Source organism: Canis lupus, chromosome 7 (genome assembly GCF_048164855.1).
Source record: "Canis lupus baileyi chromosome 7, mCanLup2.hap1, whole genome shotgun sequence".
NCBI lineage: Eukaryota > Metazoa > Chordata > Mammalia > Carnivora > Canidae > Canis > Canis lupus.
Window position 1 is genome coordinate 7859473 of NC_132844.1, and position 26340 is coordinate 7885812.

Genomic DNA, 26340 nt, shown 5'->3' on the forward strand with positions numbered 1-26340 from the left:
ATAAAATTATTTAATTATTAATTAATTATTCTAGTCTTACAATAACTGTTGAGATTTGGTAGTAGAAGTCTTCCCTTTTTTTTCTTCAAGATTTTCCTGGTTATTCTTGCCCCTTTGCATTTCCATGTAAATTAAAGATGCTGCTTTTAAATTTCCACAAAATTTTATGCTGGGATTTTTTATCAGAATTGAATATATAGATCAATTTAGGAAGAATTTGCATTTTTAAGAATATTTAGTCTGCAATCCATAAACATGGTGTGTCCCTCCATTGATTTAGGTCTTCTGTTATCTCTCTCAGCAATATTTATAGTTACCTATATAACAATCTTGCATATATTTTGTTAGATTTTTTCCTCTGGGTATTTGATGACTTGATGCTATTTTAAATAATATTTTTAAGGTTTTTAAATATATTTGTGACTAGTATATAGAGATATAATGGATTTGGGGGTATTGCCTATGTTTAGAGACCTTGATAAATGTACTCATTAATTATAACAGTTCACCTGTACATTGATGGAGAAGGGGTGGTTATAAACAAAATGCCATTTCTACATTTCAAAACTTTTACTTTTTGTTGCCTTTTCTTGCCTTATTACATTACCTATGAATTCTAGTACAAAATTAAATAGAAGTGGTGACAGTGGTCATCTTTATCTCATTCCTGATCTCAAGGTAAGCTTTCAGTATTTCACAATTAAGTACAATGTTTGCTGTAGATTCTTTGTGGATAGTTTTTGTCATATTAAGGAAACGCCATTCTGTTCCTATTTTGCCAAGAGTTTGTATTATTGTATTAAATTTTATCAAATTATGTTTCTGCATCTATTGAGAATATAGTATGAGGTTTTATTTTATTCTGTTAGTGTGGTTAATTATATTGAATGATTTTTTAAACTTAAATCAACCTTGCATTCCTAGAAAAAAATCCAAATTAGACATCATATATTATCCTTTTGTATACATCACTGGATTTTGTTTGGTATGATTTTTTTTGAGGGTTTTTTTTTTTAATTTTTTTTTTATTTTTATTTATGATAGAGAGAGAGAGAGAGGCAGAGACACAGGCAGAGGGAGAAGCAGGCTCCATGCACCGGGAGCCCGATGTGGGATTTGATCCCGGGTCTCCAGGATCGCGCCCTGGGCCAAAGGCAGGCGCCAAACCACTGCGCCACCCAGGGATCCCTTGAGGGTTTTTAATAAGTGTTCATGATGAACAGAAGTTTTCCATTTTAATGTAACTCAATCACATTAAATTATCATTTTCTTTACTTCTAATTCCCTTGTCATGTCATGGGATCAAAGTCATGCTGGGATCATAAAATGAGTGAAAGTGTTTATTTTTATTTTTATTTTTATTTTTTCTATTCTGTATTAGAGTTTCTCTATGTTTAGTTTTATTTTTTCCTTAAATTTTTGGTAGAACCTGCCAATGAAGCTTTCACTGTCTAGAATATTCTTTGTAGAAAGGATTATATCCTTTTTTTGTAGAAAGGACTTAACTATTTAATTTCTTTTTTAAAAGATCTTATTTATTTATTGAGAGACAGCACATGAGCAGGGGGAGGAGGAGAGGGAGAGAGAATCTCAAGCAGGCTCCACACTGTGTGCAGAGCCCAATGTGGGTCTTGAGCTCAGGCCCCTGAGATGGTGACCTAAGCCAAAATCAAGAGTCAGATTCAACCAACTCAGCCACCCAGGCACTTGTTTAATTACTTTAATAGATGTAGCACTACTCAAGTTTTCTATTTCTTCTTGTGCCTGTTTTGATAAATTAAACTGAACATAATGTGACTTCTCTTTTGCAGAAATTCTGAGAATTACTTCCAGTGATCATTACTTATGTGTAACATCAAAATTACTAGGTCTAATGACATATGGGTGATCTAGTCTTTTCGTTTACTCACATTTCACATTATTTTCTACCAGTTTTTCTACTTAAATCTATTATTTCAAGTCACTCTTCCAACATAAAAAATTAACAATCACTGATAGTTGTCTAAGTGGCATAAATTTTCCATGAGACTTTTGGCTGCCATAATTACACATATAAGTGAGTCTTCTTTAAATATGTTCAATCAACTAACAAGTACATATTATGGCATATTAAAATAGACTCTCAAATCACAAAATCAGGTGGTAAATTCACTATACAAGTCACAAAATCAAGACTTTATAAATGTAGAGTAATTACAGATTACCTAAGCTAATTACATCATTATTAAGACAAGGAAACTGAGGCACAGAGAAGCAAAGTGACTTATTTACATGGCCAGTAAATAGCAAAGCTGGCATTAACAACTCAGGTTTCCTGATTCTTGCTCTGGTAATGTTTCTACCACATCATGCTACCATTCAAACCACACATTTGAGGGGTGCCTTGGTGGCTCAGTTGGTGAAGTATCTGACTCTTGATTTTAGCTCAGGTCATGATCTCAGGGTCACAAGATCAAGCCCCACATTGGGCTCTACACTCAGTGGGGAGTCTGCTTGAGATCCATTCTCTCCCTCTCCCTCTGCTCCTTCCACCAAATAAAGAAATCTTTAAAAACACACACACATTTGATTTGGCATTAAGAATGCTTGAACATACACAGGAATATTACTCAGCCATAAAAAAGAATGAAATATTGCCATTCACAACGTGAGGGAATCATGCTAAGTGCAATAAGTCAGATAGAGAAAGATAAATACCAAATTATTTCACTTACATGTGGAATCTAAAAAAAAAAAAAAATGAACAAACAAATAACAGCAAAAGAAACAGACTCAAAAAGATAGAGAACAAACTGGTAGTTGCCAGAGGGGAGGGAAGTAGGCAATGGACAAAATAGGTGAAGGGGATTAATAGGAACAAACTTCTAGCTATAAAATAAATCAGTGTGGGGATGAGAAGTACAACACTGGGACTATAGTCAATAATACTGTAATAATTTTGTGTGGTGACAGATGGTTACTACAAAAAAAAAAAAAAAAAAGAATGACTGAACATACTGAAATGTGACTCTCACCTTTTCAAGAACCCTCAATTTTACAAAGAAAGTTAAAACAGGGCCCATATCATAGTAGGTGATATTTTTAGACTTCATTTTGTATCTTTTGTGAATCACCTTGAATTCCAAACAGCTATCTTCTGGCCTATGTTGTTTTAGATGCCATTTCTCTTCAACTGTGTAAATATAACAGTTCCTGACTATCTCCCTATGGACCTTCTGCTACTCCACGACCCTTCTACTGCCACCATGCAGCCTTCAAATGCTGCTAAAATTCCTTCCAAAGTCAAAGTGGAATGATGTGTTGATTATACTGAGGACACTGTAAGTTCCTGGTGGCCAGGGATGATGATATATATATTTTTACCTAGCATAATGTGAAAAACATTCAGTAAACACATAGTTGACTGACATAGGTTTTTGGGTAATCCAGTGGCTATGAATAGGGGTTAAGGAGACATGCCTAAGTTCAAATGTCACTCCTACCACTCATTACCTGTGTGACCTCAGGCAAGTTGCTCTGGGTCTCAGTTTCCTCATCTGTAAAACAAGGTTAATAATAGCATCCACACAGAGTTGTTCCGAAAATTAAATGAGATAATAATCTATTAGCACAATGTCTGGCCCATAATAAGTGCTCAAAAAGTATTAGCTATGATGAGATTATATCATTACTATTATTAACTATTCCTATTCCTGCCATTCACCATAATTCCTCCTGTCCTTGTTCTAAGTGAATTGGAAAATTCTCCAAATCTGAGGGTTCGGTGAACATCTTTTTTTTTTTTTTTTTTTTGAGAAATATATCTGCTGCATAAATAGTAAATCATCCAAATCCCATTAACTCTGGGTAATTTTATTTAATAATCATATTTTAAAAGTTGGACAAATAAATAAATGGCAGAGCAATTTTGATTAAATCCTGTTTTCTCAGTGGCTATTTGGAATACATCATTCATATGCAAGCCCCAAGAATATTGAATAACAGATAAAATAAATAATGATCATAATGCAAACCACATTCTGATTCCCACTTCCCTGCAAGTGCAACTCCATATAAGAATTATAAGAGCCAAAAAGTAACATGCTTATTAACTATGGGTTGCTCTGCTATATACATAGGGCTTAGCAGATCACGTGAATGTTTCCATATTCTCAGTTAAGCTAATGGTTCCTTGGAGCCCAGTTCTTATAACCCCCTAAGAATTTTAAGATTTGCCTGAAAAAATATATCATATTTCCATGACTATGACTGAACACAAATTTGGAAAGCTCACTCAAAGCAAACCATCCTGGAAGACAGGAAATGGTCATTGTTTTCAAAGAAAGTCAAGACGTTCCTGCACACAGGGAATCAAGCTCTTATGAGCTTGATCTCCTTTCCCTCCACAAAAACCTGTGTATGCTGTGGGGACAGACCCTAGCTTTCACCTTGGGTAGTGGGGAATAAAAATAAGGCCACTTACCGCTTGAGGTTAAAAACAACAACAACAACAACAACAAAAAAAAAACATTTTATTCAAAACTGCCACATAAATGCATAATTCCCTCCTTTTTGTATATTTAATTTCATTTTACAGTATTCAGCGATTTAGAGGGATTCTGGACCTGTAATAGGCAATTTGTAAGCCTCTGAAAGGCTAATAAGAAGACTCATTTAAAATGTCATTTCCTAGATGCACAGTGTTTTCTGCAGCCAGGCTCCGTGCAACTTTCACTAGGAAAAGTTGCTGCATTTCATCTTTTCCTCATGAACAAAAATAATTACACCAATAGTTTCATTGATTTTTTTTTTTTTTAATTCTTAGGAGCAAATTGTCATGCAGCCAGTTGGAGACTAGGAGATAAAAATCCTGGCTCAAGTCCTAACTGGCTACTTTAACCAGAAGGAGAGACAAGGGTAGGGAGAAGCAAGCCTGCGCAACCACTGCAGAGGTCTGGTCAGTGAGGCTTAGTGCTATTCCATTTGTAAAGCAGTGAAGACCAATATAAAGTCTTTGTTTAAAAAAAAAAATCTGTATTTAAAATCCATTTTGAATGGCTTTCCTTCCATAGGCAAACTAGCGGAGGAGCAGGGTAGGCACAAGTATTTTGATGGAGGCTCACTACGGCATGGCCTTTACGATCCACGCTGGAAGTCCTTGACTAGCACAACCCTCTCTGAATGAAGTCCTGAAGGGCTGAACCTATATTAAAATCTCTAATGTAAGAAGAGTTACAGCAAGGTTACAATATAATTAACCTGAGTTATCTTTCAAAACTCTTGCTGATATATATTCTGCTACTTCAGACTATGCTCATGCTGTGATTTTTTTTAAATTAGCCAAGAAGAAGGCTTTCCTATTCATTCAAACTAAAAGGATAAAGGAATGTTTGCATAAAAAGAAAAAGTTGGTCAGTACTTTCTATTATTTTCTTATTCTTTTCACATTTTTTTTAATGGTGGCTCTATCTGGCAAAGCTTTATTCTGTCCACTTCCTGGTCTGCAGAAAAGTCTGCTAGTCTTATTTAAAGATCATGGTGATTCCCTTCACTGCTTGGAGGAAAAAAAAAAAAGGCAAAATCAGGGCTATTATCCCATGTTTATAACAAGTCTATTACCATAGTAACGACTGTGATGTCACAAACCCTACACCAAGGGCCAAATTCTGTCTCTGATGGGGGAAGGGCAGCTTAGCCTTGGAGAGCAGACAAAATTGTGCACAAATATGTGTGGCCAGAGCAGGAACAATGCTTGTGGTAATCACCAAAGCACAGGGAGCTCCCCTTCTCTGAAGAAAAGGGGGGGAGCGGAACAGAAAAGCAATTCCCCAGGCCCAGAAATAAGCTACACCCACACTTCTGTATGCAGCTGTGCAAAAGGAGAGTAGAAATCCAAGCAAGTGTGGTGTCACCATGTTCCCAATCACAAGTATTCCACTGGGCCCACTGGCTGCCAAACGTGGATGGGATCCAGTGGTGAGCCCGCCCAAGCACATGAAACATACTCTGGAACTAGTGCCCAACCAGATGGAGCGCTCTGGAACCTCAGAGGAGAAGCAACTTGCCTTATGATGGCACACATTTTAAAACCAGGCTGGGGTTTTACTCCTACTAGGTCATCCCAGTTCACAGAACCATAGATTCTCAGGTTCAGAAAACTCATCAAGTGTCCCAAAAGATGTGGACTTTAAAAAAATAACCTTTTACAGGAACACGTTGTATCCCCTGTCACTGGGGAATCTGAAGTAGCAGACTAATAAGGGCTCTTCCGATATAGTCTAAGGAAATTTTGTACAAATATGCTGGAAAACCAACTTCATATTAAAAAGAATATTGAATCAGGAGTCAGGTACTCGTATTGGCTCAAGTACTTAGAAGTCATCTGACCTTGAAAAAGCCATTTAACCTATCTGACCTTCCGTTTTTTCATCTAACCATATCTGGGCATGCTATTTCCCAGGGTTATTGTGAAGATCCAATCAAATAAAATAAAGAATGTGAATGCACTTCATAAACTATGAAGGATTTAATACAAACATAAGGTATTATTATTGGCATTGTCACATAGCCAGTTTACAGTAGAACTGGAATAACTTAAATGCTAACAGTTATTTTCTTTCCAGGAATTCATAGATACATATGATCCCCATTTTCCCCACCTCAAGAGGTAGACAGTTGTATGATACAATCAGTTCTAAATTATTCAGGGGCTAAGTATCGAGGGGCCTTTTACTTCTAGCCATTGTATCATTTACTAGTTTCCCTCAAGAATGCCATGTTAACGTACTCATAGCTATAAAATTGACAGATAATGTGCCTCAACTCAGTTACCCAGAATAACAACTCTGGTAAAAGTTTTAACAAAAGGAGGAATTGAAATGATTAATTAGATGAAAGTTTTGGGGTAATCTATGGGCCTCTCATTCATGGATAATTACTCACACCACTGTCAGTAAAGCTACAGTCAAACTCTGACAGGTTAGGACTAACCCTGCCAAGATGCTAGCATTTTCTCAGTGAACAACAAAGTGGCCCCTACTGTCTTATGTATGTGCGGTAGGAATTTGAATATCAGCCATTCATTCAATTTTCAACAAATGTTATTGGAGCACCTATCTTGTGTCCAAAGTCTCCACATACCCTGAAGACCTCACTCTCTTCCATGTTGCTGTCCCTAATGATATTACACAGAGCACCTTGGCAAAGCTCATGGCCTGACTCTCAGAAACTCTATGCAACTTCCTAGTATCATGCGACCTTTGCCAATCTTACCCTAGTGCAAAAATCAGCAACGTAGAGTCCTGGGGCCAAACCGTCCCTGCTGCCGTTTTTGTAAATGAAGTTTTATTAGAATATAGCCACACCCATTTGTTTATGTATTATCTATGGCTGCTTTCCTGTGACAACAGCAGCATTCAGTAGTTCTGATGGAGACAGCACAGCCCAAAAGCCTAAACTACTACCTGGCCCTTTTTAGGAAAAGTTCGCAGACTCCTACATTAATTAATATGACTAAATGAAAATTCATCTCTCCTGTGTTTCTGCTTAGGGATTAATGGAGAAAACTTTCTGAAATTGGAGATCCTTTCTGTATCTTTGTCTTGTCATATAGAACCTTGGAGAAGCATAAAGTCAAAGTCTAGAGCAGATACAGAAAATTAAATATGTCCTTCCCTACATTTTGTTTTCAACAGATGAGTGTTTGGAGTTCCATAAAGACAGCATAAAACCACTGGTGTTCGGTTACTCTGGCTTCTAATTCCTCCAAGTTCCTATGTCTAAGACTTCCAAAGCTCAATTTTTGGCCTGTATTCCTTTGCATATTTATTTCCTGATCTGATGTGGAATTAGAGTTAAATGGGAGCTGTGTGCTTGAATTCCACGTGGCTGGCTCAGCAGGAAACTCCAGGGCAGGTTTTTTGGCATGCCAAACTCATGTTAGCCTCAGCTATGCTAATTTCTAAAGCTGTTTGCTTTGCTCAAATAAATCTTAGAGGGGAATTTGCATTTGGATGCACACCTTTTTATGCACAAATTATGTGCATGATAATTCTAGGGCATACTAAGGACTGGAAAAAAAATGAGGCATGGTGTTTACTGAATGGCTTTAGTGTGGGAGGCACTAAGCTAGGTGCTTTACATATATTTTCTCATCTCATGGCCACAGCAATCCCATAAGATGGAATTGTGATCCCTTTTACAGATGGAGAAACTGAGAAGAGAGCTTATATAACGTATCCATGTTCACAGCACTTTGTAAGTGACAAAGCCTAGATTTGAGCCCAATCTAAATCTGTCTAAATCTGAAGCCAATGTTCTTTCCACTTAGACTTACTACCTTAACAATCCCCTTTATCATCACCACTCACCCAAGCCACTGGACACACATTAGAGTATGAACCCTACATTTACAAAATTAGTCACCTTCCTCTTCCCAGTGGCCTATGCAAAGTATGCCTATGGCCCTTGGAAGATACATCTGGGTCCCTCTGCATCACAAGACAATCAACCAAAGGAGAACAGGGGCATTAAAAAGGCAAACTTTATGTGATACACAAATTATATTAGTAATTAGCAGACAAACATAATTTCAAGTGATTTTGATGGTAAATGGATTTTAACGACATATCTGAGGACCTCAAGACAAAAGGATGCTTGTACTACTAAAATGCAGTAGGTTGAGCAAGAGAATGTACCCATACTATGAAGAAAAATGTTAGTAACACTTAAGATATGGTGTAAATATATCTATAGCATAAGCCCAGGAATTGACATCTACAAATAACTTCGCTGGTTATGGAAACATAACCACACACCTACCTCCCCTCACCAAAAATAGAAACATTCCCTTTGGTAAGTTATAGTAAGTATTGCCATCAAAACTCACTGTTTATCATTGTTCAACTCAACATACAGAAAAATAACCAGTGTAGCAATGAAGCATTCTTGCATAATTCCAACACTTCATAGCAAGCCAGGTACAATATTATTGAACTTCTTTCTCTGTATGGAACACAGCTATACCCTAGCTCACACTATCACATTATGCTCAGCCCACTGCCAACCAGCTTCATACACTGCCATCTGATTTTCTGGAAATATTAAAGAACTGATTACATTTGCATGCAAGTGAAATTCAGACATCCATTTTTCTTTAAAGCTCTCAAAGAGAGTTTTCCAGGAATTAGAAAGAACTCTGTGGTAGAGGTGGATAATCTAGGTTATTTCTAAGAAGGGCAGCCCGCTCAGGAGACCTGGCCCTCACAACACCGCCACACAGTTCAATCTGTTGCCATATAAAATTATTTCATTTAAAAAAAAAATTCTTAACATACGATTTCAGAGAAGGAAAATAACTTTTTTTGTAGGCAGTGGTAGGAAAAATTCATTCAGTTGGAAGTAGATTGGAGACTTTGCCTAAGTCTGCCTGACAGAGTAATACTACTTTAAATAACACATGCACTAACATCTCTTGTCTACAAAGTTCCTAAAACAGTCTTTTCCAAAGTTAACTTGAACATTTAATAATTCTTTATAAGATAATTACAACTTTCTATGAATAGTTCTCATTGGAAACCCCAGTAGCGACTTACCTGCTGGTGGCTTTATGAAAGGTGGAGGAATTAAAGGTACTATAATGGGCACATTGCCATGATCCTTGGACCCTGCAGGTGAGTCACTGAGTCCATTTCCTGTGGCAAGCCCTGAATAGCCTGTGCTTATATTGTATGGTGAGATAACACTGTCCTCAGGTAATTTTGGTTTTGGCAAAGAATTTTCTGTAAAAGAAAAAAAAAATCACATTCAATACTACAAAAGGACTTGATTTCCTCAAGACCACATTTTCTCAAGTAAAACGGCTATGTAACAAAACAAATTTTTCCTTGCAAATCTTAAAACACTTTGCCAGAACTCCACAGACCATCCTGGACCTTTCCAGTCTTGTTACCATAAATTTCCAGTGGGCTCCTTTATAATTTGTTCCACTATATAGCTAACATCTCAATTGTATCATGGTGATGAATCTTAGCACTGTGAAAGCCCATAGAAAATTGAGAGGCAATTAACCTTTTCCGTGTACAAAGTGATATATAGCACAGGCATCACCCTCTGGCTACAAGGCAGGGGGGGAGCTAAAAGCATGCCTCTCCAGCCCTATAACTAGGTCCCACTGTATTAAAAAGTTTGGTCATAATATAATCAAAAGAACCAATGAGAAAGAAGCAGATTATTAGAAAGAAAACTTCGTTCCACAGGGTAAACTCCTTAAATTAACCCATTAATATCCATTAAATATTAACAAAAATGGAAATAAAGAAAACTTACAATGATAGGAACTTTGTGAATTTTATCCTTGCATGTGAATCACTTAAAAAAAAAATTCAACCATGGAAAACAACTTTTTCCCTCTAGTAGCATATCCTGGCACTCTCTCCATGTTCCCCAGAGGCAAAGATTATTACCTAGACCAAGTATTATACGAGCTATTAGTTTATAGAATATAAACTCATGACTTGCATTTTTCATTTACAATGAAACTGATGATACTATCTCTGTAACATGATGTGTACAATTTCATAGAGGGCTTAACATGAAATTTGTCACGTACGTTCAATTCCACAGGCCTGAAGGACAGCTCATTTACATTTTGTTGCTTGGCATAAAAGAAGGAAAGGCACTATCTTAGAGACTGGGAATAAAATGCACAAGCGGGTAGTTTATGCCAACAGATTTTGAATGCAGTGCAAATACTCATCAAATTGCCAATGACAATGCACAATGAATTTTACCATTTTACTGAAGTTCGCCAAATGGATTGCTTCTTTACAATACTCTTTTTCTTTGACGAACAAACTCTCCAAATTTAGGTTCATAAACTCAGAATCCATATCAACACCCACCAATGGTTCTAGGCTTCCCTCATGAGATATCTGACACTGCTCTTTGCTGATAGAATCAGTGTTAATTCCACTTTGTCAAGTCTCTAATTTCTACTCTTTAGCTGGACTCTGATGAAAATTCTTATAAAATAATGTAGGATCCAATCATGCACTAGTCCCTTACTCCTCCTACCCTTACCTAAGGCTGGGGGGCAGGAGGGACTTTGAACACAAAACAGAAATAGGGCTTTCCTTTAGAATTCCCACCAAAAAAGGAGGAAGGGGGGATTACCAAACTAATCACAATTCTCTTTTACAGTCTAAAAATCCAAACCCAGTGTTTCACTTAATAGAATGCACCAGTCCCCAACAACTAATGTGTCAAAGACTCCAGGAAACGAGGAGAAGACCTTGGCAAACACTGTCCCTTTCTATAAATCTGTGGGTAGGACCGTAACCCCTAAGGTCCCTAGCCCTTGCTAGCTAGCTCTCCCATTGCTGGAAAGAGATTAAGCTGTGTCTATTTTTGTTTTATGTTGTGCTCTTATATTCCGTGGAATTCTGCCTATGGGAAAGCACTACTGGGGATGTACATTTAAATCAACCATTGGCATAATCAACAAAATGAGCCCCAAAGCAACTCAATTCTGGCAGGTTGAGATAGTTAATCCTTCTTTGCATGAACAAAGGGACATTAAATGTCATTACCTTTGAGAACAGAAATGTGCTGGCGGCTCTCTCCATCTGTAGGGTAGCTCCTGAATTCAATATCTTCACCATCTTTCAATTCAACCTTATCATAGCCATACCAGCCAAGGAGTTCATTCATAGTGTTTTCTGCAAAGTTCTGAAAGAGAAGCATAGGCTTCTTTTTTATGTAATCAATAACTATTTGAAAAGAATGCATAAATCGAATTTTATTTGCACTACCCATTTACTGCCAGACCTACCCCACCTCCCCTAGAGCCGTGTTCATTTTTCAAATCACGTTCAAAAACTGTAATGCATTTAAATCTCAGGATGACGCATCCAATTATGACAGGTCTTCGACATTTGCAATTTAAAGATAATAAGAAGAAAAGATATTTGTCAGGTTTGCTTACAAACAGGAAGTCATATTTCAGAACACTGCAAAGTCTATATCCCACACTAGCACAAAAATATTGAAAGGTAAAGCACAAAAGCAGCTAAGAAAATATTTTGAAAATGAAAACAATCGACCCTTTTGTGTTTCTGATTAATCTAAATTAGAATTGCTTTCTGATTCAGGTATTGTTGTTTTAACATGACTCTTATCTCAGATAAAGCAAAATCTCAGCAAATAAATAATTTCTCAGTTGTCAAGGCTACAAGGGTTTCCCTTTTTAATTTTCCCTTTTGCAAGTGTATACTTTAAAAATCAATGCATAATTTGCTTTACAAATTTCACTAGTGACAGATTCTTTCTCCATAAAAATCAAAGGTCACTAGGGCACCTGGGTGGCTCAGTGGTTGAGCATCTGCCTTTGGCTCAGGGCATGATCCCTGGGTTCTGGGATCGAGTCCCACATCAGACTCCTCGCAGGGAGCCTGCTTCTGCCTGGTCTCTGTCTCTCTCTTTGTGTCTCTCAAGAACAAATAATTAAAATCTTAAAAAAAAAAAAAAAATCAGAGGTCACTATGATTGTCTTCTGACAAGTAACATAAAAAGTACCAAATAACTTTAAGGTTAAAAATCAGTCCAGGTTTTGGATAATACCTGAAAACACTTTATGAACTATAAATCAATATATAAATGTAAGGTATTGTTATTGTTGTTATTATAGATAGCAAACTGTGAAAATAATGGGAATAGCTGGACAGCTTTAAGGCATTAAAATCAGGTGAACTTATCAACTGCTATATCTGGAAACAGGATCTGAAGCTGTATTAATAATCTTAATGCTTGCATGTGCCTTAAAATATCTCTGAGAAATAGAGTAGAGTGGTAGTCACCAGAAGTTCGGGGGTGAGGGAAATGGGGAGATATTAGTCCAAGGGTACAAATTTCTAGTTATTAGATTAACAAGTTTGGAGATAAGAGATACAGCATGATGATTATATATAATAATACTGTATCATATACTCAAATGTTACTAAGACAGTAGATCTTAAATGTTCTCACCACAAAAAAGAAGTGGTAACCGTAACAGGATGGAGGTGGTAGCTAGTGCCATACTGGTAACCATTTTGCAATATATAAATACATCAAATCAACGCATTATACATCAGAAACTTACACAATGTTATGTGTCAATTATATCTTAATAAAGCTGGGGAAAATTTTTAAAAAATAAAAAGAAGGGCCCTATGTTACAGAATATGGGCTTAATAAATATTGATGAATTTATCGTTGTTGTTGTTTTTTTAAAAATCTCTATCTGGCAAGGGATCCTGAGCTTCCTAGACTTCCTAGAAAAATCATATATTCTAACCTTCTCTGTGGCTCAAAGAGCCTTTTCTCATTCTCCCTAGAAGCTGTCATTTCCGAATTACACTGGGATGTATAATTTATATACCTGAAACAAAGCACCCAGGCTAAACCAAGAGCGTGCATGGCCTCAACGTGTGAGTTCCTGTTCTCTTGAATTTCACGACTTTAGATTTCAGCAGGGGTTGCATAAAAAAGAAAAGATATTATACTACCGACTCCACAAAAACAAACCTGGCATTTCAAACCACCCACAGAATGCTAGATTCTTTGCTTAGTGCCCACTTAAGCTCAGAGCTCCAACTGGGTCTATCTGTGACGGTACAGCAATTTTAAAAAATCTAGCCGGATTGATTCAGTGCTCCATCCACAAGGCCAACAGTCAGCCATATCAAGCTTTAGTGAGGCATTTATTCTCTCTGATGGCTGGTCACATCCACATTAAATAGATATTCTTTTCATGAATGCACAAAGATGATATGATCGATATGTATAATAAGCTCAGCAACTTCTGGAATACCACTGAGGAGGACTCAGCTAAATGCTGCTCTACTCAATCAAAAGAGATCCCCTTAATGAGGCGTCAGTCTCCCCTAACACCCGATTTTTTTCACTAAGCTGAGCGCCTGGACCAGAGAATGACAGTCGCTAAGCACACAAATTGAGGCCCTCCATCAGTGGTCTGGCAGCAGAAATCTCCAAGGATAAGGATTACACCTTACATCAAAACACCAACTCCCAACAGTGTTAGAAGCCAAGTTCAAGCCATCCTATTGGTCTATATGCTATTTGCCCCAATCTCCCAGAGAACTGTGCCAACGAGACAGAAAATCTTTTGCATAGTAACTCTTGGCCACCATATCCAACTCTCTAGACTATTTGTATCAGGGCGCCTCTCTCTCCGGTTCTGTCTAACCTCTGAAGTGACACAAAAGGCTACAGATGCATAATTCATGGAACAACCTTCCAGCCAAGGATATAGATTTGTTTGTTTTAGTCCAGCTGCAAATCCATTCAGCTTTTCAGAACCAATGTCAGGGATGGAATCCAGAAGTTTCAGACAGTAGGGTAAAAACTGAAACCTTAACTGGATTATTAACATCAAATTCAGATTATTGGGGCATCTTAACTGCATCACTTAGTTTACGGTTTGTGCTGAAAACTCAGAGGCTTCATGGAACAATCAATATGAACTTGATCTATTCCATGGTTTTCAAGTTACTATAAATGTCAATGAAAATAAACTCTAAAACATTCCCTTTCTTGTCAGTGAAAATAAAAATAAACACCTTAATAGCTTTGATATATGACTGCAAAAGCAGAAAACAAAAGGCTTATAAACCTTCAAGCCATAAATCTCAAATCTTTCATGAAAGGAGAATAGGAAAAAAAGAGAAGATGAACACAAAAGTTTCCTGTAGCATGAGACATAGACTATTCTGTCTTATACACTACTGTATTCAGAAATCGAAGAACCCCAAGGAATAGATAATTTAAGATTTTTAATTGCTAGGTAGAATTTGATGCTAGATATCATATGGGCTCATTATGGTACTAAGCCAAAGGAAATGAAATGGATTTTTGCAGTTATCATCAAGAAACATAACATATTCTAGGAGAAATGAATTTAATGTTTATGACCCATAAGGGTTTTTAAATCCTTCTGGTAGAAAATTCCAGCAGTTGTTTTTTCCACTTTTTTATTATTATTATTATTACCCTTAAAAAAGGAGTTTTTTATTAAAAAAAATTATTCCAGGGCAGCCTGGGTGGCTCAACGGTTTAGCACTGCCTTCAGCCCAGGGCGTGATCCTGGAGACCCGGGATCAAGTCCCACGTCAGGCTCCCCGCATGGAGCCTGCTTCTCCTTCTGCCTGTGTCTCTGTCTCTCTCTCTCTCTCTCTCTCTCTCCCCTCTCTGTGTATTCTCATGAATAAATAAATAAAATCTTTAGAAAAAAGTATTCGTTTCCTACAAAAGTTTCTCATGTATGTTATGTTTTTTTAAAGCTGGTAAGAGTTAAACTGCAGAGATTTTGGAGGTAAAGACGGCCAATAATAAGACAAGTTACTGTACCAAGGGAGGTAGTGAAATTTGTTTCCCCCCAAATCTTCACCCAGCAAATGTCTAGAAACGGGGTGGGAAACTGAAGTCCCTTAAGGTCCCTCCCATAAGTAAGATTTTGTGAAATCAAAGAACTTCTTACACAAGAAATTAAGTACCTCTTGCAAAGAAATATCATTATTATCGTGACCGTACATCATAACTTTTACTGAACAGTTACTATTTCAAATATTTTATCATTGCTCCCATAAACCATCAAAATTGTGCCAGAAATTTCCATATTCTGGCATCTGAATCGCATTTTGCAGACTGCCTCTCACCCTTGGAAGTGGCACAAAAATTCTCTCTCATACCATGTGGTCCAATTTGGGTTTGGAAAATAGGTCACTATAATTATAATGATAATGTCTAACACTCTTACAGCACTTTACAGTGTTTCCACATCCTTTAACTCTCTTCTTCCTTTCAATAACCCTGTAAGTTGGGTATTTGATTTCCACAATAAACTTCTGGTGAACCTATATGATACCCTCATTTTACAACAGAAAATGAGAGCATCCAGAAGGTAAATGACAGGCATGAGACATCACCCAATAAAGTCAGAAGAAAAACACTGATCTTCTGATTCTTGTACCAGTGCTCTTTCTATAATCAATTCCACCAATGTGTCAGCAATTTCAAAGAAACTACATTATTGTGGCAACCAAAGAGTTGCAAAGAAATCATACTACACAGGATGTCAACCTCACATATAAAGAGCTTTCCCACTAGGGTCTCTATCTACCTATGTTAAAACTTCACTTTACTTGCTCTTGGATTTGATCACTGGCCTCCATTCTGCTTAATTATTTGTACTGTTGGGGAGGTGATGTTCAAAATTCACTGTTAAAATGTAATATTCCCATTTTATAATTTTTGAGGCATTGCATCTGATTCTGATTGCTTTGTACTTTTATTTAAGATTTTATATACTTCTTTAGAGAGGTTGCATTAGCAGGAGGAGGGGCAGAGGGAGAGAAACGGACACCTCATGGAGCAGAGAGCTGACATGGGGGGCTCCATCTCACAACCCTGAGATTCTGACCTGAGCCAAAATCAAGAGTCAGACGCTAAACTGACTGAGCCACCCAGAAGCCTCTAATTGCTTTGTACTTTTAATATCTACCCCTATACTTCTTCCTTGCCCTCTCCAATCCCTCTCTCTCACTTCCAGAGCTCCTAAGGAAAAAAGACATTCCTAACATTCAGTTTGAAAGCATGAGCTCTTCCTAGAATTAAAAAAAAAAAAAAATAGGTCACAGAAGATGATGGAAAGGCTGGAAATTTTACAATTTCCCCATTCCTTCTGAGTTCTTTTGATATTGGCAAAACTTATTTTTATTGAAACTTAATTCCCAGGACATTCATTAGATTCTCTCCTTATTTGCCTGGAGGTACTGTACAAATGTCAAAGTTCAGTCTAAATGATTTTTCATTGAGCATTTTACTGGTAAAAAAGAGTTGATTTCAAGACACTTGGAAAATTGCAATAATTACAAATTCTCACAATACTTCTGAAACGCAAGCGCTTCAAAGTCTTCAAAAAGGACTAATGATTTTATTGTGAAAACACCAAACAGATTTTAAAATATAGGTAGGTACCAGGGCGCCTGGGTGGCACAGTTAAGCGTCCGACTCCTGGTCTCTACAGGAGTCATGATGGTATTGAACCCCCAGTCATGCTCAGTGCAGAGTTGGTTTAGGATTCTCTTTCCCTCTCCTTCTGCCCCTCCCTCAAACACTTGTGCTCATTGCCCCCCCCCCCAATCAAAAAATAAATCTTTAGGGAAGCCTGGGTGGCTCAGTGGTTGAGCATCTGCCTTCAGCTCAGGGTGTGATCCCGGGGCCCTGGGATTGAGTCTTGCGTCGAGCTCCCCATAGGGAGCCTGCTTCTCCCTCTGCCTATGTCTCTGCCTCTCTGTCTCCTATGAATAAATAAATAAAATCTTTAAAAAATAAATTCATAATTAATCTTTAAAACATAGGTAGGTTAAAATATAGGTCAGTATCACTCATTTCTTTCTTACCAGTCCTCATAAAACTGAATGATGACATGTTTTCAACTTTGTATCCTAACCAAGAGAGCAGAAAGTTTTTCAGAGAGCTCCCAATCATTCATTCAAATGAGGGAAAAGCCCTGTCCTCTCTCGCCCCACAATCATAATTCCAATTTTCTCTCCAAGTCCTGGTTTTAGTATTGTTGCCTTCCCAAATATATCTTAAGGTACCTGAGGGCAGAAACCTTTTATTTCCCCCATGCCTCACTAGGACAATGCCTAGCACTTGGAATATACTCAGTCAATGTGCTAGTACATTTGGTTCGCAAATATTTTTTAAGTGCGTGAATACAGAGAAACGATCAAACAAATTTCAGGGAAACTGATTCTCATAATAAATATGTACAAGTTGGGATCCCTGGGTGGCGCAGCGGTTTAGCGCCTGCCTTTGGCCCAGGGCGCAATCCTGGAGACCCGGGATCGAATCCCACGTCGGGCTCCAGGTGCATGGAGCCTGCTTCTCCCTCTGCCTGTGTCTCTGCCTCTATCTCTCTCTCTGTGTGACTATCATAAATAAATAAAATAAAATAAAATAAAATAAAATAAAATAAAATAAAATAAAATAAGTACAAGTTAAAAGAACTGTAATATCCAGTGTTAATAAGCAGCCTCCTAGTATTGGAAATTCCATACAAATTTTAGAAAAGGTTATTTGACTGCATGCAGTAAAAGTCTTTGAAAATGTACATACCCTTTGATTCAGCGATTTTATTTCTCAGCACTGAAGGAACTATTCTAAGGAGATGTGTGCAAAAATATGCATGTTCAGGAATGTTTATCTTGGTGTTTTTTTCTTAGAAACAAACTATATGCCAAACAATAGAAATCTGGTTAAATAAATTACAGTTTAGTCAGGGAATGACTAAAATGGAATACTATTTTGCCACTAAAATATATACTGTAGATAAATTTTTACTGCCATGAAAAGCTATTAACAATATATTAAGTTTTTAAAGGAAGGTTAGAAAAAAAAAAAAAGGAAGGTTAGTATATTAGAAGACCATTTTTGTTTTAAAAAAAACTATATCACACATAGAAAAGGGCATTAAAAGACATATATCAAAATGTTGATAGTAACTGTGTCTGGGTGGGAAAATTATAGGCTTTGTTTTTCTTTTAGCTTATTTGTATTGCTTCCTCAACCACTTCTATTGTGTCCACGTATCCTTATAAAAATTAAAAAATCATTTTAATTAGAAATTAATTAACACATAGTCTTCTTAAAGACAACCATGTCAGCCACATTCACAGTCCTAATGACAATAAAAAGGATCTGCCAGTTACACGACTTAACTTCAAAACATTCTGACACATTGTCCATGAAAGTGAAGCCTATGAGCAATACTTTCAAAGGAAAAGGAAACCCCCAATCCTAAACAATTTACCAAAAAAAAAAAATGCTAGTATCTCTGCTGGTTAAGATTATGAACGATAGATTGATGGTTATTTTTGGAAAATATTTTACCTCCCTTTTCACCTCCATGTGTTCCGAGGTAGATTTCTATCAAGCGGCCACGAATGCGCTAATTGAGATTTTAAAAGGGGGTGAGAGAGCAATCTGCAGAAAAGAGGTGGTTTCTTTTGCCGAACTTGATTAGAAGTCAATTTCTAGCTCTATCCCCACATCTGGCCTAAGGTTGAGGCTAAGTCATCTGTCTTAACACAGACCCTTATGAGTCTAGAGTTCCGAAGGAAGGTCGGAAGGCAAAACTTATATAGTGCAAAAGAAATACTGGAAGAGCTTTTTACAGGTTACAAAGTATTTCCACATTCATGATCCCACTGATCAGATGGTATCCTAAGGACGAGCCACACCCCACAGATGACCCATTAGAAGGCTATCCACATGCATGGAATGATAAGAGCAGCTAGATTTGTACTAGATTTGTACCCATGGAGCCCCGATGTTTTTACCTGAATTACAGCCTTTTAGCTTGAAATCTTTTAGAGATGGACACTGCACTCCATTTGGATCATTTTGCAGCATTGTTCTCGGCCACACCACCATGATTACAACGCAGTCGTAAGGGCAGAAGGCACATGGTAACGCTAAAATCCAGCTCTGGCCTGGAGCAGGCCTGAGGAGAAAGTCTTGTTTGTTCTCTCATTGATATATTCTAAATGGGATGGCTGTCTAACTGGCATATGGAACCAAAATTGTGTGTTTCCACATATAAACCACATATAAACCTATGTTGCTTTACTGTCTTATTGTGACATAGAGCAGACAATTATGTCCCCACATATTAATCTGTGCCCAGGACATCAAATGTCCTAAAGAAGGTCAAACGCTGCGAAATTGTGGATTCCAGCCCTGAGGCTAACATTGTGGCAAGCGAGGCAGGTGTGCAGCTCTGTGCAGCTGTGTCCAATCACAGCTGCGCAGAACTGCCCTAAAAATCACCAGGACTTGTTACATTGTTTTTCTGTCCCTGCCAAAGCCACTGGCCTTAAAACAGGAGAGTTCCACAACCCTTTGGTTATATAAGAGATACTAATACCTATCAGTCTACAGATCCTAAAATATACATTCAGCAAATCTCACTCACCACATTCTTTCATGTCTGTTTACATGTTTCAACTGGCACCATCAAAAACAAAGTATTTTTTTCCTCTCATCCTACCCAGTACTATCCCTTCTCTTTTAGGAAAATATTCAATAATCTTATTAGCTGGAGAGTATAAGTGTGGCTGACTTCCCATTCCACAAGAGGAAGTCTGAGACTTCAGAGCTTTTTAAATGTTCTGCTCTCTACTACTTCTAATAATTTTTTTTATTTTTTTAAAGAGAGACAGACACGTAAAGACTCTTAATGAAAAAGACACTTACCTAGAAGGTACAAAAAGTATGGTCACCTTAAAATGACACTAGCTCTCCCTACAACTCTCCTTTTTTCAGACAATCACTTGTGCTCACTGATATTTGCCCCTTTTTTTGAGGCCGTTTTTGACTTTCCTTTAAAAACTCTGTTACCTCTTGGTTTCTATGAGTCTGTCTTTCACACAAGGAGAGTAGGGCTTGGCTTCCCAGAGCAGTGCTTGGCAAGCACAGAGGCAGGAAACGCAGAAGGGAATGAGTCTGTCAGACTCATTTTCTTCTAGTTCAAATGTTTATTTCAGATTCAGGAGGAAGTGGAGTGGTTCCTTTCCATTTCCTCGTCTCTGGAACCTGCGAGTTGTATAAGGCTTGGAGAATCTTGCTCTGTCGCACTCACAGGTTCCCGGACGGAGAAAGAGACTCTTTTCAGAAAACCCTGGTTTGAACTGAGCAGAATTCATAGCTCTCCATGCGCCCTCCCGCCCCCACTATCTCTTAATGGGTTTGGACTGGAGCCCTGAGCAGGACAACGGAGAGCAACGTGGAGGACAGAGCTGGTGGGCCCAGGAATACCCTATCCCAGCTTCCAAGGAGTAAGGACCATGTCCCAGCTGACAGTAGTCCCCAGCCCTGCCACGTGGCACACCTGAGGCCACCACTTGGCAGAGAGGTCTGACATAATTTGTGAATTATGTCCTGAGCCCACTTTCTAGGTTCCTGAGATTTAACTGTGTCTGACATCAGGATGGAGTTTCAGAGCAAAACCTAAAATATACCTGTTTTAGGAATGAGCTGATTTCAACCTTGAACATGCTGACTTTTCCAGGCTGTGATTTCTCTCTCTCTCTCTTTTTTTCTTAATGGAAACCTATTTATCTCACTGCACTCACCAGCTTGGCTCTGCAACTTGTTTTATTGTCTATGCAGTTGACACAGGTCATTTTCAATGCCAAATGGAGACCATCAGAAACCAAATTAGCAAATCTTGTGGTGAGTTTACTACTAAACTCTAACAGATGTGCGTGACTCTAACTCTAGGCATCAGGACTGAAGCATAATTTTAGGTACAAATTACTTACCGGGAATATTTATAGACAGAAAAGTTCTTCAGTGAAGGAGACCCTAAGACATTTAACATGGATTATCCTGTAGTTTAACAATTGATAAAGAGGTAACATTGTAAATGCATTAATTATGGTTTGTTTAGGAAAGTTTCCAGGGCAGAGTGCTTGATCTAATCACACTGGTTTTGTTAAAGCACTTTCAGAGATAAAAATCTGACTCATTATCTCTACTCATAGTGTAGGCTTTTTGAGTTGCATTACTCTTTGGTAGCCACTAATCATATTCACTAAGGTCTATGTGTGCAGAAATACATACCCTTAGGTACAACTATATTTACACATAACACATATTTGCATTTATGCACTCTATAGTACAAACTAGTTTTTATATTATATCTGCCATGCTCTAGATGAACTCCTGAAATGAATTAGCCCTTCTATACGTTCGGAGTCCCTCCTAAGATCCATTTATTATGATACGTATTAGCTAATGGTATACTGAAGACTAATATGTCTTCATTAGATACAATCACAGTATTCACTTTAGAAACCAAAAATAGTCAAAATGTAAATTGCCTCACCATCTAATTTTTTTTTTTAAACCGTCTCTACTGGTCACCAATTAAATAATGCATACTTATTGTAAATACAGCAAAGTAAGAAGGCTCCTTAATCAAGAAAAACCAGGATGAAGGAGGAAGAAGAAAAGGAAAGATAAGGAAACATTGTAAAGGTCGTAATGAGACAAGCATTTCTACTTGAAGATATTTTCACTACACTATAAGCAAGCTATGCCAAGTCATGTACTTTTCACACACAAAATTATATTGTATCAAATTTAAATTTGTTACAACTGCCATGCACATTAAACCAGTGATAACGAAAATGTAACTCAATATCTGATCTAGTGAAACAGCCACCAACATTAGCTCGCAGCCACATGAAGACAATCTCCAATGCCATTACTGGTGTCAGCTAAACCTCAGCCAGTTTGTCTTCTCCAGCCGTTTTTAAATAAATATGTAAGTATCTCAATCAGGAGATCTTGGAGAAAGCCTCATGATGAGGTGATTCTGTTGCTCATTCTCAGTGCCCTGCATTTGCTGTACTTAAAATAGACACTTGTACCAATGTCCTTTCTATTACCCGAAGGGGAAAAAAAAAAAAAATCACATACACACCAGTCCTTTTTCTTTCAGCTCACAGAGAAGCAACTTGATCCAACCAGTGTTGAAACCTGAGTAGGTCACTGTACACCATGATAAAATTCCCTAATCCCTGAGCCAAATCTCCCTTAGGGGGGCCTCCTCCTGATTCTCCACTTCCCAGGCTGACTTTTCCATTCGCTCTCTCCTCTTTCCCCCTTTCATTTCCCCTACCTTCAAGCCTTGATATGTGATCCTCGGTGGGGGTTCAGGTTTCCGTTTTTACAGCTTAGGCCGTGCTAGCTGTATACATTCCTTTCTTTCTGCCGGGCAGTGATTACTTACCAGGGTTTAGTTTACACTGGTCCAGATGAAAGCCGTTCAGATGAAGGCAAACACAGCCAGGCAGCTCCAGCGGCACCGATATGAAGCTGCACAAGGCCACATTGTGTTCTCGGTGACATTTTGTTGCACATATTTTAATACAGGGCAACCAACTTGTTATGTCACTCTACGCTTCAGGTTCGGGGTAATAATACAATGAGGCTCGAGGAGGGGTTTATTGATGTGGTTATTAATATTAAAACCCAAAAAATATTAATGAGTTCAAAATGACCCTTCCGACCGTTTGACTTTGAGAAATTACTTTTCAGATGAGGACTCTGGGTGCTATTATATCAGAGGAATATCTACAAAACAATTCCTCTAGTAGAGGGAATTCATGCATATTGGCATGGTGTGCACTGACATGTCTGAAGATTTCCGCCGGGATCTCTCGTACGTTGGTCCAAACCAGACAGAAAATCCCAGTCCTCCAGGCAACCGAATTATTTGCTGCGCACAACTTCTTTTTTAACGCTACACTCTGCACAGAAACGATGAGGGCTAAAACTTCAAATGGTAGGTGGTGATTTGGAAGAAAAATAACATTTTAAAAAAAGAGGAAATTCTGTGCACGAAGGTTAATTCCATACTTAGTCCTGCAGCATTGGCTAAAAATTGTGTAATTTTTCCCCTTCACACAATGTTGTTTTTGTTTCTTCCTCACCAGTTCAGACAAACATCTGTTATACTGTAGAAGGACAACTATCTCCCAAACCACGGAGTGCGCCCGCAGCCAAAGTCAACAACGCGAGCCCCAAGCATTGAGCACAGTCAGCCTTTATATCCAGCCGGGATAACATTTCACATGTTTTGATTAAAATTAGCTAATTTGTAATTCTAGAACCTATGAAACTTAAAAGCTGCCATCCATATAGATCACATTAGGCAGTGCTTTAAAGGGCCAGTGCACACGGTGATTTCCTAGTGGCTTCACTTCTCTCCTCTCTCTCCACCCCCAATTTGAAATGAAATGGAAAAGTAATCTGGAAATGCAGGACAGGAGGGAAGGGTAAGTGAGAAAGAATGGTTATTGTAGACTGTTCGAATTCCACCCCCATTGTAAGACAACAAAAACTCCGACTGGTCTCTCTTTCTAAAAAACGATTATTGAATTCAATGGTGGTTTCCATCACAAGGAATGGCACTGATTTCCAAGGCAAATCTCCCTCAACTCTCGTCGGACTGGTGCTGCACCACCTCATGCTTTCAGGCACTAAGTTCCTCACCCAGAAATAAAAACTCCGTAATCTCCAAACGCCACAGACATTTTCTGGGGGAAAGGGAAGCCAAACAGATGCACCTAGGCGGCACTTACTCATACAGCAAGTGTGACCCATGTGCCCCTTTCTAAACAGGGGTTCTCACAGAAGGCACTCTCCCAGAAGATGCTCGTCCTGAACAAGAAAGCGTCAAAACGCAATAAATTCGATCCACTCGCGTGCCATCTTCATCCAGTCCGTCTTTTAAACGCAAACTTTGCCAAGCTGACCAAGTCTAGTTGGCAGGGTTAAGGATTCTATGCGGAAGATGGGGGGTGGGGGTGGGGGTGGGGGGAACACCAGGACGGCTGCTGAATGAAACACTGAAGTCCCCCCCCCCCAGCCCCCGCCTTGAAAACTGCTACTTGCTTGTAATTCACAAAAGGAAAAACACGATTGTTGGTTTTGGTTTGGGGTGTGTGTGTGTGTGTGTGTGTGTGTGTTAAATCCAGGGAGACTCGTGGAAATCAACACAGAATGAAATCCTCGCCAGGCAAAAGCTTCAACTTCATGGAAAATAAGTGGGGGGGGTGGGGGGGGTGTCCGGAGCTGAGCGGTGCTCTTGTGCAATCGCTCCCGACGCGAACAGCTGGAGCGCCAGGCTGCTGCGCTCGCCACCTCCGAGCACCGCTGGCCTGGCGGGGCGCCCGGCCTCGCCGCCGGGACTCCGGGCCGGCCTCCCCGAACAATGGGCAGGCGCTCCGCAGGGCCGCCCCTCCGGCCGGCCGGGCTGGCCCCGGGCTGCGCGCCTCGGGAGCGGAGCGCGCGGACGCGGGCGGGAGGCGGCGGCAGCCGAGCGCGAGGAGCGGCCGTGGACGCGGTACCCAAGCCCCCGACCCCGCCGCCCGGGCCGCTCGGGCCGCGCCGCTGACAGCCTCGCGACGGCCTCGCAGCCGCCTAGCCCGGGGCGCGCGCGGCCGGGGCGCCTGGCGGGAAGGGTGGCACCGAGCGCTCCGGGGCTCCTCGGCCCCGCAGCTCCCTAACTTTGGAGGGACCCGCGCGGCGCGGCTCCCCGAGGGAGGGGAGGGGGCCACTCCCCCGCCGCCTGGGGGAGCCTCCCGCCGGGACGCGCCGGTGCCAACCCGGGGTGCAGGAGGTCGAAGCGTCTGCGGCTCCCCGGCCGCCCCCACCCCCCACCCCCGTCGCGCCGGAGGGAGGCAGATCCCGGGGATGCAGCCCGCGAGTTGGCCTCGGCTCTGCACCTGGAGGAGGAGCTGAGGCTCCCAGGGCATCCTGCGGGCACTGACAGGCGCTCCCCGGCCCCCTCCCCAAACCCCACCGCGGCCCAGGGGGAGCGCGCGGGAGAAGGAGCTCGGCCTCCCGGGCCCCGCAGTCCGCACGTACCTTCATCTCCTCGTTGATCTCCCTTTTCACCGGGTGAGCCGGCTTCCTGCTCCTTTTATTTTCCGGAGGTCTCCCTTCTTTCTCCATTTCTGCCATGTTTTTGTGTCTGGCTTCGGCGGAGATGAAATGGCTGCTGCCGCCGCCGGCGGTGGTGGCGGTGGCGGCGGCGGCGGCGGTGGCGGCGGCGGCGGAGGCGGAGGCGGAGGCGGCGGTGGCGGTGGCGGTGGCGGTGGCGGCGGAGGTGGTGCTGATGGAGGCAACGCCGGCGGAGGTAGCGGTGCTGGCGGGGCTGGGGCTGGGGCCCGGGGGCGGGGGGGCGGGCGCCGGAGAAGCGGGGTGTCTTCTAGCGGCGGAGGGCGTCAGTGGCCGTCACCGGGAAAGGTAGCTCGAGGAGGCTCGGGGATGCCGCCGCCGCCGCCGCTCCTGCTCCCGCTGCCGCCGCCGCCGCCGCCGCCGCCGCCGCCGCCGCTGCCGCTCCCGCCGCCGCTGCCTCTGCCGCTCCCGCCGCCGCCGCCGCCGCCGGGCTGCATCCTCGGTGCCCCGTGGAGTCGTCAGCCATCTTCCGTCGCTCGGTCCGTCTGCATGGGCGAGGGGGGCGAGGGGGCCGAGGGGGACGAGGGGGACGAGGGGGCCGAGGGGGACGAGGGCCGGGCGCGGGAGAGCTGCTCTGGGCGTGCGTGCGCCGAGCTGAGTGCGCTGCGCCCCGGAGAGCGCGCCAGCCCCGGCGCCCTGCGCCTCCCGCGAGCCGAGCCGAGCCGAGCCGAGCCGGGGGCGGGCCGGGGGCCGGCGCGGGGGGAGGGGGCGGGGGCGGGGGAGGGGCGGGGAGGGGAGGGGGCGGGGGGCGGGCCGGCCCCCGCT

General features: G+C 40.8%; 1 protein-coding gene across 7 annotated transcripts in view; it reads right to left on the reverse strand.

Annotated features, from left to right (window-relative positions):
- The window catches only part of SOBP (sine oculis binding protein homolog), a 162565-nt gene extending 136870 nt beyond the window's left edge, over positions 1-25695 (reverse strand). For 5 of the 7 annotated variants that reach the window (XM_072831872.1, XM_072831873.1, XM_072831878.1 and 2 more), the window contains exons 1-3: positions 25483-25693; positions 11568-11706; positions 9573-9758 (exon numbers count right to left, since the gene is read on the reverse strand). In XM_072831872.1, coding sequence (XP_072687973.1) covers positions 9573-9758; positions 11568-11706; positions 25483-25578 — 421 coding nt within the window. In that variant the 5' untranslated portion in view covers positions 25579-25693. Of the gene's footprint in view, positions 1-9572; positions 9759-11567; positions 11707-22729; positions 22847-25482 lie in introns of those variants that run through there. The other 2 variants (XM_072831874.1, XM_072831879.1) reach the window with 2 other exon arrangements.
- Between the last annotated feature and the right edge of the window lie 645 nt (positions 25696-26340).